The sequence below is a fragment of the Chelmon rostratus genome, chromosome 6 (genome assembly GCF_017976325.1).
Source record: "Chelmon rostratus isolate fCheRos1 chromosome 6, fCheRos1.pri, whole genome shotgun sequence".
NCBI lineage: Eukaryota > Metazoa > Chordata > Actinopteri > Chaetodontiformes > Chaetodontidae > Chelmon > Chelmon rostratus.
The window spans coordinates 12,980,395-12,996,148 of record NC_055663.1 but is presented as its reverse complement, the minus strand read 5'-3'; the positions used below and the strand labels follow the sequence as shown (position 1 = coordinate 12,996,148).

The window sequence follows — 15,754 nt, the reverse complement described above, 5'->3', positions numbered from 1 at the left end:
TTTATTGGTTCTTCAAACAACATCATTAAAAAGAGATATTAGGCTAACGCAGTAGTGGTATCTCATGATGGAAGTGTCTTTCAACCACATATTTCCTGTTGGGCATTTAGATTTGAAGCGATATGCCATGAAATCAAAATGATTATGAAAAAGTTTCAAAATCCCCTGCTGTCCCAACACACAACTTACTTTATTATTAAAATCATATTAGTTTTAACAGTGGTTTCACAGTGTGTGATGTAGTTTCAAATGGTTTGTTTAAGGTGGAATCAAAAAAAAAAAACTCGATGGAATGGAGAAAGTGGAGGTGACTGTTCTACAGCTCACTGTGCTCCTTCTCATAATATTGTTGGATCTTCTCCGGGAGGGTCTGAGTGATGAAGACAAACCGGTCCTTCTTCAAGTGCTGACTCGCTGCCTGCTCCTTTGCATCAATTTTCAAGTAGTCTCCTTCTGCTCCGTACTTTGGCCAATGGACAAGACCTTTCCCATTAGGAGACCTACACACAAACACACAGACACACACTCAGAAACAAGTTTGTCTTATCTCCATGTATATTCTAATTTAGAATGAGGGTTAATTCCTACCCTGTGCGAGCAAAGTTGCCCCAGTAGCTCATCATGGTTTTGCTCAACTGCTCCTCCTCTTCAGAGCATGCATCTGCTGTGAAATAATGACCAGCTGGTAAAACACTTTGTACTTGATCATAGAAAACACAGGAAAAACCTGGGTCTCTGGTGGGATGTTGAAATAAGGATTTTTATATTGAACTTATTTACCGGCTAATTTCACATGAGTAGTTGTGAAGCAAAATCCTAATACTGTAAAGATTTCATCTCCATGGTCACTCCTAACAAAGCTTGGCCTTTTTGCCTGCAGGAATTTGGGAGGATGGCGGTACTCATACAGGTACACGGAGGCACCTGCATCTAGTAGTAGACAAAGAGTGTGATATGTTATTTCTGAATGACTGTGAAAGCAAAAAGTAAAAAAATGTCTGGAAAATAGATTCATTGTATTGTGTAAATAAACTACCTCTGTGTGCATTGGCAGTCTTAATGGCTGGAATGGTGAACATCATATCTCCAATCACCTCAGTGAACCCGTCTCTGTTTTTCACACGATCTTCACCGGTTCCAATATATTCATCTACTACCAAATCTCTTAAGACTACGTCTTTGGGCTTGAGAAAATGAGAAACATATCTGTCAGAGAAGTTTGAGCAAGATGAAACAGTATGATAATGTAATGTCAGGTAGTGTCTTTCTTACATCAGGGTAAAATATGGAAAGGATGTTCACGACCTGCTCCCGATCCATTCCCTCTGTCCAGTTTGGAGGACCAAAGAACTGAAGGAAGACACAGCTGGAATTACCATTTCAAACAAACACATATTTTTATGGGCTAATCTGGGAGTCTGTAACAATTTTACATTCATACTTACATCAGGAAGTAACCAGCCGCCTTCATGATCATTAACACCAGTCATGAATGGCACAGTGAGAAGTTCACGTTTATGGAGCAGCTCATCCACAGGTTTTCTCAGGAAGTGTCCATCAACATTTATGGGAAATCTAAAGCTTTGATTCTTGAGAGAATAAAACATTTAATAGAGAAAATTTCAGAAAAAGACAACAATGTCCCGACGTGTCTGTTGAGGTTTTGTTCACTGGCGTCATGTTTTTGTCGAGCACTTCCTGTTTTATTATGAAACCTAAACTTCCCTCTCGTTTCAGACCCTTGACTTCTTGGCGTGTTCCCACCTGTCTGATTGTCTGGCCTGCCCTGATTGTCTCCACCTGTTCCTTGTTGTCTCGTGTATATATTTCTGCATTTCCCCTGTCAGTCCTGCCAGATTGTCTTGTGAACCTTGTGATCCTTGTCAGTCCAGCCTTGTTACCTTGCCTACCTTGCCCTAGTATCGAGAGTCTTTTGTTTCATTGTTTTTGTATTGAAGAGAATTATCCTTCTGTTTGTATTTTTGAATATTGAGCACTTTTTGTTATCTATTGTATCTGAGAGACTTTTTGTTATTAAAACCGGCCGTGAGCCTTTTTGTTTTCTACACTGACGGACAAATATTCGGGCAACTCTGGAGACTGCAGCTACTTCCTGGTCCAGTGTGACCTTCATTTCAAACATTACCCAGGTGCGTATCAAACTGAGCAGGCAAAAGTTGCCTTCATGATTTCCCACCTTTCAGGAAGGGCAGTGGCGTGGGCCACCTCTGAATGGGCAAGAGATTCTGTGTTGTGTCAAGACACTACAGAGATTCTCACTAACATTTTTGACCATGAGTGCCCAGCTCGAGAAGCCTCCTGGGTACTGCTGAGATTGAGACAAGGCAACTGCCGGGTGGGTGATTAAGCCATTGATTTCCGCAGGCTAGCGGCAGACAGTGGATGGAACGGTCGTGCATTAAATGACGATTTTGTCCACTGCCTCGGGAGATCTCAAAGACCAGATGGCTCCCCTGGACCTGCCCCAAGATCTGGAAACCATCATCGCCACAGCGATCGGCATAGACTCAAGGCTATGTGAGAGGGAGAGGGACCGCTGGAGGGAAAATGCTCGTCGGAGAGAGAGATGGAGACGCCCTGCAAGTCAAACTGACACCCCATCCTTTCCATGTTCCTGCATTGCCACACTCTGGTTAGGAGGAGGAGCCCATGCAAATCGACAGAGCCAAGCTGAACCTGGAAGAGAGACGCCGCCTTGTAAAAGAAAAAAAAGCTTGTTTTTATTGCGGAGAGCAGGGGCACCAATTAGCTGACTGTCAGGCAAAAGGGACAGCTCACCAACCAAGAGGAGGGCATTGGTGAGCTGAATGACTGCCAGGCAGAATCCTGGACCACTGCACCCACTGCACCTGTGCTCACCGTCCTGGATCCGCAGAGACAATTTGTGGTAGAGGTGGGTGCCTCGAACAAGGGGATTGGAGCAGCTCTTACCCAACCTTCCAAACAGGATAACAGGATCCATCCCTGCGCCTACCTTTCCCTTAAGTTGTCTTGCGCAGAAAGACGGTATGATGTGGGAAATAGAGAACTGTTAGCGGTTAAAATGGCCCTTGAGGAATGGCGACAATGGTTAGAGGGTGCCGAACAACCCTTTTTGGTGTGGACTGACCACAAGAATCTAGAGCATATCAGAAAGGCCAAGAGATTCAATGCTAGGCAGGCCTGATGGGCACTGTTTTTCAGTCGGTTCCAGTTCACATAGTTGTTTAGACCCGGGTCACAGAACACCAAACCTGATGCGCTGTCTTGACTATACGACAGGAGCCAACTGCCAAGGAACCCGAACCCATCCTGCCACTGAATTGTGTGGTAGGAGGAGTCTCCTGGCAGATGGAAAAGGAGGTGCAACAGGCCGGTAAGGGTGTAATATCACCTGCAGGTTGTCCCAGTGACTGGTTGTTCGTACCGGCTCAACTAAGGTCGCATGTAATTCAATGAGCACACACATCACTACTTCCATGTCATCCTGGGGCTAAACATACGGGTCTGTGGTTAAACAGAGGTTTTGGTGCCCTATCTCAAAAATCATCAGCCCTGTTTCTGTGCATCTAAAACTTCCCAGGTCCATGAAAGTACACCCCACATTCGATGTTTCTAATCGAAAACTGGTCCAAGAGAGCCTGACGGTCTAAACTTCCCTCTCGTTTTAGACCCTTGGCTTCCTAGACTTCCACCTGTTCCTTGTCACCTCGTGTATATATTTCTGCATTTCCCCTGTCCTGTGCCAGATTGTCTTGCAAACCCTGTGATCCTTGTCAGTATTGAGTCTTTTGTTTCATCGTTTTTGTATTGAATAGAATTATCCTTTGTGCCTTTTGTTTGTATTTTTGAATATTGATCACTTTTTGTTATGTATTGTATCTGAGAGACTTTTTGTTATTAAAACCGGCCGTGAGCCTTTTTGTCTACTACACTGGTGTTGTGGAGTCGTGCACTTGAGTCCAGCCCCTTGTGCTTGAGCGCTTGTGATAACATAAAAACAGCGATATCATAAAAACAGCGATATCATAATACAAATAATAATAATCTCATAAAATCAGTCAGAATCAGTTTTACATACAATATCTCACCTGCCCAATAGTCACAATGGCACTAATATCAAGGTTTTTTATGCATCCAGCAATCTTCTCTGTGCTTTCGAGGCTACAGCCAGATCCATCTGCTACCATCTGAGGACAACAATTTAGAAAACAAAGGTGTTGTGATATTGCAAATATTGTCAACAAAGTTAAGATACATAACGCAAAAAAATAAACAGTGATAATCCACCTGAGTCACTGGTAGAGGATCGTTTGCAACAAGTAAATCCATTGCAGCAGTGCCACTCTCAGCAATGGCACGGTGGAAAAGGCCATGAGACAGTGGTGAGAGGAGCTGTTGATTCAAGTGACAGGAAAGAGGAAAAGTTCTGTGAGCAGCAACACTGTGCAATACTTGCAAAGAAAGCACTTTATCTGCAGAATGATCCTTACCAGGAGTGATACGCTCACTCCACCAGCAGACTCCCCAAATATAGTAACTGAATCAGGGTCCCCTCCAAAGTTATGAATGTGCTCCTGGGTCCACCTCAAAGCTTGGACCTGGTCCAGCAGACCAAAGTTCCCTGACACGTGTTCATCTCCAGTGCTGGATAGAACAGACAATTATTGTCTGCCATGCTACGTTTACACCAGCTGGTAAAAGTAACTTTGAACTGTCATTGTGGCACAGACAGTATGTTCATTCTAACTGTGCTTTGTGACTTGTGTCTTTTTACCTGAGAAAGCCCAGAAGTCCCAAGCGGTACTGGATCAGAACAACAACCACATCCTGATATGCAGCCAGGGCGGAGCCATCATATGTTGAAGCTGAACCCATAGCAAACCCTCCACCATGGATCCAGACCATGACCTGGTAGGACACAAGGACATTTTTACTTTTTTCTAAGTGAGTTCATAATATCAATTAAACTACAGTAAACCAAAACAAAGAATCCCACTACAACAAAGAATTCATGGTGACAAATTTAGAAGTTCGAGGTAATCGCTTTGCAGTTTGGCCATGGATTCTTCAAAAGCAATCAAGCAAACTCATCCAAGAACACGATCCAAAGCAGAATCTTAGTAAGGGAGCAGCACCACTCCAAACCTGCAGCAAAGGGTTCTTACTGGGAGCTTGGCATTGTGAGCTCTGTTTGCAGGAGTGTAAATGTTGAGGTAAAGGCAGTCTTCTGAAATGTCTGGGACTTCAGCCACCAGGGCACCGAGTTTATCAAGCAGATCATAAACAAGCTGTTTATGCTGAACACACCTGAAAAAGAGACATGTTTACCAACAAGTACTGGACATGATTTCTCCAATTTTGTTGTGCAACAGCTGAGGGGCATGAATGTCTTACAAGGGTGGCTGCCGGGTGGCGTCCCTCACTCCTTCCCATCCCTCTACTGGCTGAGGTGCAGCCAGTCTCAGAGCAGGGCCGATGGGTGGCTTGGCAAATGGGATACCCAAGTAGGCATGGACGCCAGTCTCCTTCCCCTTTACGCTCACATATGCACCCCTCAGGCTGCCGAGCTTTGTGTGGACTTCAGGTGCTGTCAGGATATTAAGACTGAGTCAGAATCATAATGTGACACTTCACAATTTAGCAATTCAATTTCCAATTCAAGCTAAAGAACAAAAAAAACAAAAAAACATTGTCCAAATACGCAACACCCTGTTGTTGGTTGGTGGTAGCTTATGTTACAAGTGGCAGGTTATACATAATACAGCAACTTCCATTTGCTTCTGCTATGCTGTGCCATGTGCAAGACACACTGTTCCTGTCTCCAAAACAATTTGTCAATTTCTCACCTGGGGCTCTAGGGGCAGTTTCCTTTCCAATAAAACATATATATTTCTGTGCAACAGCATAAATGCTGTGGTCACTTTATCCACCATGTGCAATCTGTGTAAAGTCTGTCAAATTCTACAGAATTTTTGGTAGTATATTTTTGTGGTAGTTTTGTTATAGTTCTTTGCTGAAATATATATATATATATATATATACATATACACGTTGTATTTTGTATTTTCTATTTCCCTATTTCTGTTGCTATTTTTTTTCCAACTGCCATTACCTGCTGCCTGTAATGCCTAAATTTCTCCGGCTGGGGATAAATAAAGTCTATCTATCTTAAAGTTTCCACTACACTACACTACAGTTTTATACCATTGGTCCAAAAATCACTGACAGATGAATCATCAATGGAAATAATTGTTAGCTGCAGTCGAAAGGTAACAGGAGAGTAGCATAGTTTTATCCTACTTGGTTAAACACAGACGATTTGCTGGATCAAGTTTAACTGGACTGGAAAACACTCCCATTCACCTGTTTAAACTTGCTCAGTGCAGGACGACATGCAGAGCTACAAACTGGTTCCACTGTGACCCACTGAATATAGTTTTGCAATGCAATCAGTGTAAAATCAGAATCAATCAGAATAAAGAGATATCACAATAGAATTGATGACTAAAACTAAAAACCAACCAAGGTTGTCCAAAAATTAAGTCAAAAGATTTCTCCTTGGCAAAGATGATCCGTCACATTGCTCCATTCTGGCAATTTTCCACCACATTGATTAGCCTATGGTATTTGTTTATAAAGCCACAGTCGTTCCCATATGCATGTTGTCTGCATCATGCTGAAGCCGGAAGAAAAGCCTAAATATTAAAAGTTGCAACCTGCCTGGGTCTTCAGGATAAGAGTTTCACCTTTGGACACAGTGAGCTTGTCCATTATGTAGGTAAAAGGCAGCCTCGTTTGAAGTGCGACAAAATGCCAAAAGGTAAGGTGCCCCATCATGTTTAACAACGGATTCATAACCAGGAGAGACGCATTTAAAACAAAGGAATATACTGCAGCCAGGGTCGGCCTGTGTTTTAATTCAGATGAACAATGCAGTCAGATCTACAGGCAATGCATGCTTTTTGACGCCCGTATCATTGTGCAAAGAAAGCAGGTTTGTCCTACTTACCATGTAGGTCTGCAGCAACACAGAGAAACAAAACAGACGTGAGAAAGAAAAAAGTGTGCGTTGCACAGAACTTCATGATGATCGTCTCTGTGCAGACAGCAGCACTCTGCTGGGAAAGAGCAAAAAACGATGTCACCTCCTGTGAACTTTCCCCCTCTCAACTTTGACCAAGGCAATACTCCACCTAGTGTTACATTATGACATGAGTCATCAGGTTTTACTCAACAGTGACAGGAGCTGAACAGAAACACTCCCTCCTGTCCCACTGGCCACTATGGCTCAAGGCATTTTCTGTTGAAAGGTTTCTCTCATTTGTCTTTCTGTAAACTAAAACAAAATATTGGACTTGACTGTCTTGGCGAAATACATACCATATCACTGGCTTGCAAAATGTTACACTTCCATCAAGACCAAGACAAAAGTACAAGTATTTTGTTTGCAGGACAGAAGAACATCTCCCATGAGCTACATAGACACAGGGGATATTTAGAACTGTAGTTGTTCACAGTAACAATGAGCATATTGTTGCAACTGACCGTAAAAAAGTTTTGACACGCCCTCTCATTCAATATCATTTCTTCATTTTTTCCTGCATTGTAGATTAATACTGAGGACATCAAAACTCTGAAATGACGCAATAATGGAATTATGGGGTAAATAATAAAGTGTAAACAAAGTAAAATATGTTCTCATCAGAGCATTTGTTTTGGTGTCTAACTATAAAATATGCCCTTTTCCCCTGGGCCTGAGAGTTTGTGTGTGATTGACAAACGGAAAGCCTTCTCCACAATTTAGGTGTACTTGACTGCGGCCTCTAAAAGGGGTTTCCACCCGATACAAAGAAAACTATTGACAGGTCTCTTATTTTTCTTTCTTATTTTCCTGTAATTCAAGTGAACTGTTGACAACTATCACCTGAAATGATTCTCTCCTGTTGCTACACTATATTACACAAGCCCTGTGAGCTACGAAACCCAATATTGCAAACAAACAACTGTTGTCACTATCAAGTATTAAGTGTCCCATGATCACCTCTCATACTGAAGTGCTGGACCCATGAAAAACCCTGGTTACAAGCTGGTCTAGTAAAACACAAACTGACCCTTTCAAAACTACGGCCAGTGTGTGTTCTCAATTGAGTCTTTTTTAGTGTTTGTGAATGGAGAATTAAATGAATACAAACCAAACATAACTGAATCAAACCTGAATAGTGCAAGATTTGACACATGAGTTTTTATTGGTTCTTCAAACAACATCATTAAAAAGAGATATTAGGCTAACGCAGTAGTGGTATCTCATGATGGAAGTGCCTTTCAACCACATATTTCCTGTTGGGCATTTAGATTTTATTAAATTATTGCCTGAAGCGATATGCCATGAAATCAAAATGATGATTAAAAATTTTCAAAATCCCCTGCTGTCCCAACACACAGCTTACTTTATTCTTTATGTCACATTAGTTTTAACAGTGGTTTCACAGTGTGTGTGATGCAGTTTCAAATGATTTGTTTAAGGTGGAATCAATAAAAAAAACTTGAAAGGGGAGGTGACTGTTCTACAGCTCGCTGTGCTCCTTCTCATAATATTGTTGGATCTTCTCCGGGAGGGTCTGAGTGACGAAGAAGAACCGGTCCTTCTTCAAGTGCTGACTCGCTGCCTGCTCCTTTGCATCAATTTTCAAGTAGTCTCCTGCTCCGTACTTTGGCCAATGGACAAGACCTTTCCCATTAGGAGACCTACACACAAACACACACACACACACACACTCAGAAACAAGTTTGTCTTATCTCCATGTATATTCTAATTTAGAATGAGGGTTAATTCCTACCCAGTGCGAGCAAAATTGCCCCAATAGCTCATCATGGTTTTGCTCAACTGCTCCTCCTCTTCAGAGCATGCATCTGCTGTGAAATAATGCCCAGCTGGTAAAACACTTTATACTTTATTGTAGAAAACACAGGAAAAACCTGGGTCACTGGGGGGATGTTTAAATAGTGAACTCACTTACCAGCTACTTTCACATGAGTAGTTGTGAAGCACAATCCGAATACTGTTAAGATTTCATCTCCATGGTCACTCCTAACAAAGCTTGGCCTTTTTGCCTGCAGGAATTTGGGAGGATGGCGGTACTCATACAGGTACACGGAGGCGCCTGCATCTAGTAGTAGACAAAGAGTGTGATATGTTATTTATGAATGACTGTGAAGCAAAAAGTAAAAAAAATGGTTGGAAAATAGATTCACTGTATTGTGTAAATAAACTACCTCTGTGTGCATTGGCAGTTTTAATGGCTGGAATGGTGAACATCATATCTCCAATCACCTCAGTGAACCCGTCTCTGTTTTTCACACGATCTTCACCGGTTCCAATATATTCATCTACTACCAAATTGCTTAAGACTGCATCTTTGGCCTTGAGAAAATGACAACATAACTGTCAGAGAAGTTTGAGCAAGATGAAACAGTGTGATATTGTACTGGTAGTGTCTTTCTTACATCAGGGTAAAATATGGAAAGGCTGTTCGCAACCTGCTCCCGATCCATTCCCTCTGACCAGTCTGGAGGACCAAATAACTGAAGGAAGACACAGCTGGAATTACCATTTCAAACAAACACATATTTTTATGGGCTTATCTGGGAGTCTGTCGCACATTCACTTACACCAGCAAGTACCCAGCCCCCTTCATGATCATTAACACCAGTCATGAATGGCACGGTGAGAAGTTCATGTTTATGGAGCAGCTCATCCACAGGTTTTCTCAGGAAGTATCCATCAACATTTACGGGAAATCTCAAGCTTTCATTCTTAAGAATAAAACATTTAAGAGATAATTTCAGGAAAAGACAACATAAAAACAGCTTAATAATAATCATAATAATAATAATAACCTCATTAAGTCAGTCAGAATCAGTTTTACAGACAATATCTCACCTGCCCAATAGTCACAATGGCACTAATATCAAGGTTTTTTATGCATTTAGCGATCTTCTCTGTGCTTTCGAGGCTACAGCCACATCCATCTGCTACCATCTGAGGGCAACAATTTAGAAAACACAGATGTTGTGATGATTGCCAATATTATGAACATAGTAAAGACACACAACACAAAAAAATAAACAGTGATAATCCACCTGAGTCACTGGTAGAGGATCGTTTGCAATGAGAAAATCTATTGAAGAAGTGCCACTCTCAGCAATGGCACGGTGGAAAAGGCCATGAGACAGTGGTGAGAGGAGCTGTTGATTCAAGTGACAGGAAAGAGGAAAAGTTCTGTGAGCAGCAACACTGTGCAATACTTGCAAAGAAAGCACTTTATCTGCAGAATGATCCTTACCAGGAGTGATACGCTCACTCCACCAGCAGACTCCCCAAATATAGTAACTGAATCAGGGTCCCCTCCAAAGTTATGAATGTGCTCCTGAGTCCACCTCAAAGCTTGGACCTGGTCCAGCAGACCAAAGTTCCCTGACACGTGTTCATCTCCAGTGCTGGATAGAACAGACAATTATTGTCTGCCATGCTACGTTTACACCAGCTGGTAAAAGTAACTTTGAACTGTCATTGTGGCACAGATAGTATGTTCATTCTAACTGTGCTTTGTGACTTGTGTCTTTTCACCTGAGAAAGCCCAGAAGTCCCAAGCGGTACTGGATCAGAACAACAACCACATTCTGGTATGCAGCCAGGGCGGAGCCATCATAGGTTGATGCTGACCCCATTGTCAACCCTCCACCATGGATCCAGACCATGACCTGGTAGGCAACAAGAACATTTTTACTTTATTCTAAGTGAGCTCATAATATCAATTAAACTACATTAAACCAAACAAAGAATTAAATCCCACTACAACAAAGAATTCATGGTGAGAAACTGAGTGTTTCAAAGTCTGGCCATCATGGATTCTTCAAAAGCAATCAAGCAAACTCATCCAAGAATACGATCCAAAGCAGAATCTTAGTAAGGGAGCAGCACCACTCCAAACCTGCAGCAAAGGGTTCTTACTGGGAGCTTGGCATTGTGAGCTCTGTTTGCAGGAGTGTAAATGTTGAGATAAAGGCAGTCTTCTGAAATGTCTGGGATGTCAGCCACCAGGCCACCAAGTTTATCGAGCATATCATGAACAAGCTGTTTATGTTGAACACACCTGAAAAAGAGACATGTTTACCAACACGTACTGGACGTAACTTGTCCAATTTTGGTGTGCAACAGCTGAAGTGCATGAATGTCTTACAAGGGTGGCTGCCGGGTGGCTTCCCTCACTCCTTCCCATCCCTCTACTGGCTGAGGTGCAGCCAGTCTCAGAGCAGGGCCGATGGGTGGCTTGGCAAATGGGATACCCAGGTAGGCATGGGCGCCCGTCTCCTTCCCCTTTACGCTCACATATGCACCCCTCAGGCTGCCAAGCTTTGTGTGGACTTCAGGTGCTGTCAGGATATTAAGACTGAGTCAGAATCATAATGTGACACTTCACAATTTAGCAATTCAATTTCCAATTCAAGTTAAAGAACAAAACAAAACAAACATTGTCCAAATATGCAACACCCTGTTGTTGGTTGGTGGTAGCTTATGTTACAAGTGGCAGGTTATACATAATACAGCCACTTTCCATTTGGCTTCAGCTATGCTGTGCCATGTGCGAGACACACTGTTCCTGTCTCCAAAATGTCGATTTGTCACCTGGGGCTCTAGGGGAAGTTTCCTTTTCAATATAACATATTTATTTCTGTGCTTTTATATTAGGTATATCAGGTTGTAGAATTAGCTTATCACAAGGCCGGTATACATGGCGGCACAATCAGCTGCTGAGAAGCTTAGCCGCAGGCATTGAAGAGAGAGGGAAGCAGGTGAATTCTGGAAGTTCTAGAAAGGAGAGGTTAGGTGTGGACATGCATGCCTAATCCGGCAGGAGAAGAGGTTGAAGTCTGAATAAGACACCTCTCCTCTGCTCTGCTTTCCCCGCCCCATCTTCTCGCTCTCCCAATAGGAAGAGATCCAGGTAGAGGAAGTGTAGATAAGGTGGGGGTGTGGCCAGCTAGAGTCTCTCTTTGGCACCATGTGGCCTGTTCAGGTGAGTTTGCATTGTAAGATACAGAGTTGGCTTGTTTTGTTCTTTTTTTGGTTGTTTTCCTGTTTTGTCTGCTTCTTGAAGGAAATGTTAGGGTTTGTTGCTTCTTGAAGGAAATGTTAGCAGAGGCTGTTAAATCTAGTCTGTGGTTTAGGCCTCCACCTTCGGCACCCTCTAAACTTTCTACCCCCTACCCAAACAAGGGTCTGTATCCAATCCCTACTGTCATCTTTGACTCTACCTCTTTACTTTCTACCCCCTACCCGAACCAGGGTTTGTATTCCCACCCCGCTTTTATGGGTGCAGTTGGTGAGAGGCAGGGGTAGATGATGGTAGGGCGGCAATTGGCAGTTACATGTAGCATCTAGGCCTGTAGTAGCATGGTAGTAGCTAACAATAGCTAAAGCGGTGGTAGTATGATAGTATCTTAGCAGTTAGTATTGGCATTAACAGTATCGGTGAATCTTGCTTTATTGTCTTCTTCTGTTCCTCTTAGCAGGTAGTGGTTAGCATTTAGCATTAGCATTAGCTAAATGGTAGCATTGGAACTGTATTGTCTTTTTCTGTTCTTCTTAGCGGTTAGCATTAGCATTAGCTAAATGGTAGCATCGGTACTGGCCACTACCTGGAGCATCTTCTAAACAGGCCTGGGTCAGTTGAACGTGGCAGTGCTGTTTGGACTGTGTAGGAGCAGTGTGAACAGGCGCTAGGGGGGGTGGCTCTGCCACGCCGGAGTTCACCGCCTAGCCTCCTGGAGGTGTAGTGGGACTAAGTAGGCGAAACACTGTTGAAGGGAGGTATCCACCTGATGACTCCCAGAGCCGTGTTAGGAATCGCTGCTCTTTGGCATGTATAGAGGCAAATTAGGGCTCCAAGGTTCTTCACTGAGAATGAATCCTCTTTTTTGAGCACAAGTATCTTGTGTTTAAATTAACTCTATTTCTGTGCAATCACATTAATGCTGTGGCCACTTTATCCACCATGTGCAATCTGTGTAAAGTCTGTAAAATTCTTCAGAATTTTTGGTAGTATATTTTTGTGGAAGTTTTTCCTTATTGTTCTTTGAAGAGATTTACATTATATATACAAATATATTTTTTACATATTTTTCTCTTATTTAGTCCTTTGTATAAAATGTACATACATAGTCAGCTTTTATTTTGTATTTCCCTATTTCTTTTTTTTTTTTTTCAAACTGCCATTACCTGCTGCCTGTAACACCTGAATTTCTCCGGCTGGGGATAAATAAAGTCTATCTTATCTTAAACTTTCCACTACACTACACTACAATTTTGTGCAATTAATGATTGATCCAAAAATCACTGACAGATTAATCATCAATGGAAATAATTGTTCTCTACAGTTCTAAAGGTAACAGGAGAGTAGCAGTTTTATCTTACTTGGTTAGAAACCTTACTATTACAGACGGTTTGCTGGATCAAGTTTAACTGTACTGGAAAACACTCCCATTCACCTGTTTAAACTTGCTCAGTGCAGGACGACATGCAGAGCGACAATCTGGTTCCACTGTGACCCACTGAATATAGTTTTGCAATGCAATCAGTGATACATTTTGAGTGTGTTAACATTCTGTCTCGACACAAAAGGTTTCAATAATTTGAGTAAATTGCGTGCTGGATATTTTTGTGAAATGGCCTTTGAAACGTTGTGTCTGTCTAATCTCAAGGCTACAATTAGCCTGGTGAATAAAGAGATATCACAATAGAATTGATGACTAAAACGAAAAAGAAAAAGGTTGTCCAAAAATTAAGTCAAAAGATTTCTCCTTTGCGAAGATGATCCGTCACATTGCTCCATTCTGGCAATTTTCCACCACATTGAGTAGCCTATGGCATTTGTTTATAAAGCCACAGTCGTTCCCATATTCATGTTGCCCTGCATCACCCTGAAGCCTGAAGAAAAGCCTAAATATTAAAAGTTGCAACCTGCCTGGGTCTTCAGGATAAGAGTTTCACCTTTTAACACAATGAGCTTGTCCATTATGTAGGTAAAAGGCAGCCTCGTTTGAAGTGCGACAAAGTGCCAACAGGTAAGGTGCCCCATCATGTTTAACAACGGATTCATAACCAGGAGAGACGCATTTAAAACAAAGGAATATACTGCAGCCAGGGTCGCCCTGTGTTTTAATTCAGATGAACAATGCAGTCAGATCTACAGGCAATGCATGCTTTTTGACGCCCGTATCATTGTGCAAAGAAAGCAGGGTTGCCCTACTTACCATGTAGGTCTGCAGCAACACAGAGAAACAAAAGAGACGTGAGAAAGAAAAAAGTGTGCGTTGCACAGAACTTCATGATGATCGTCTCTGTGCAGACAGCAGCACTCTGCTGGGAAAGAGCAAAAAACGATGTCACCTCCTGTGAACCTCCCGTCTTAAAACTTCGACCGAGGAAATGCTCCACCTAATGTTACATTATGACATGAGTCATCAGGTTTTACTCCACAGTGACAGGAGCTGAATGAAAACACTCCCTCCTCTCCCACTGGCCACTATGGCTCAAGGCATTTTCTGTTGAAAGGATTCTTTCATCTGTCTTTCTGTAAACTAAAAAATATTGGACTTGACTGTCTTGGGGAAATAAATACCATATCACTGGCTTGCAAAATGTTATACTTCCACCAAGACCAAGCCAAAGGTACAAGTATTTTGTTTGCAGGAATGTTTCATGTTAAGTGTTACGACATATTTGTCAGAAATGGTGGGGATTTCAGGGAACTATGGGTTGAACCCAGATGCAGACTCAAGGGGGCGCTAGGTTAGAATTAATAAAATTTATTTAACAAAAAGGAGAACCACAGAAATACCAGAACTCAAGGAACAACAAAGAAACACACACTAGGGAAAAGGGCTACAGATAAAATGAAGGCAACACAGGGAAACACTGAGCAATTACAACACATAAACACATAAACACAAAACACAACGGGGCATGGGTGAAACAAAGACAGCAATCGAAACTTACTACTTACTAACGTGACACAGCTTTAGACACAGACAAGACTCGCAATCTACTTTACATAAAACATGGCACAACTAAGACAATACTAGAAAAACACATACATGAAACTTGGCAGGACTAAGACAGAACCAAACTTACAGGGACTGTGGCATACAAACGACATAGACAACACTAGAAACACTTAGATAGGCTGTGGAACGCAAGGACAAAGACAAACCAAGAAAATACTCACATGAAACACGACACGTACATGAACAAAAATAACACAACGAACAACACTCACGATGGGGCTAAGACTGGGGGAAGACAAGGACTTATATACACAAGGAGGGATCACTAATGACACACAGATGGAAACAATCAGACAATCACAAGGACGGGAAAACACAGGAAGTACAGTAAACCAAGAAACATATCCTGAAACTTCAAAATAAAACAGGTTGTGACAAAAACCAGACAAAGACAACACACAAGGGAAATCTTAAACAAAAAACCAGTGTGCACAGCACGGGTCATAACAATATTCATGGACCAGTTTCAAAATCCCCTACTGTCCCAACACACAACTTACTTTATTATTAATATCACTTTCGTTTTAACAGTGGTTTCACAGTGTGTGTGATGCAGTTTCAAATGATTTGTTTAAGGTGGAATCAAAAATAAAACTCAATGGAATGGAGAAAGGGGAGGTGACTG

General features: G+C 42.1%; 1 protein-coding gene across 1 annotated transcript; it reads right to left on the bottom strand.

Annotated features, from left to right (window-relative positions):
• Positions 1 to 15,402, bottom strand: ces2b (carboxylesterase 2b). Its single transcript, XM_041938635.1, has 27 exons — positions 15,291 to 15,402; positions 14,317 to 14,422; positions 11,244 to 11,436; positions 11,015 to 11,156; positions 10,631 to 10,764; positions 10,347 to 10,500; positions 10,144 to 10,248; positions 9,944 to 10,042; positions 9,673 to 9,816; positions 9,508 to 9,585; positions 9,277 to 9,424; positions 9,021 to 9,170; positions 8,841 to 8,916; positions 8,579 to 8,748; positions 7,013 to 7,168; positions 5,398 to 5,590; positions 5,169 to 5,310; positions 4,778 to 4,911; positions 4,494 to 4,647; positions 4,291 to 4,395; positions 4,092 to 4,190; positions 1,446 to 1,589; positions 1,273 to 1,350; positions 1,037 to 1,184; positions 781 to 930; positions 589 to 664; positions 1 to 500 (listed from the first exon to the last, which is right to left on the bottom strand). Exons 2-27 carry the CDS (start codon positions 14,390 to 14,392, stop codon positions 317 to 319), a joined length of 3,432 nt encoding a protein of 1,143 aa, XP_041794569.1. The 5' UTR covers positions 14,393 to 14,422; positions 15,291 to 15,402; the 3' UTR covers positions 1 to 316.
• Positions 15,403 to 15,754: the final 352 nt, after the last annotated feature.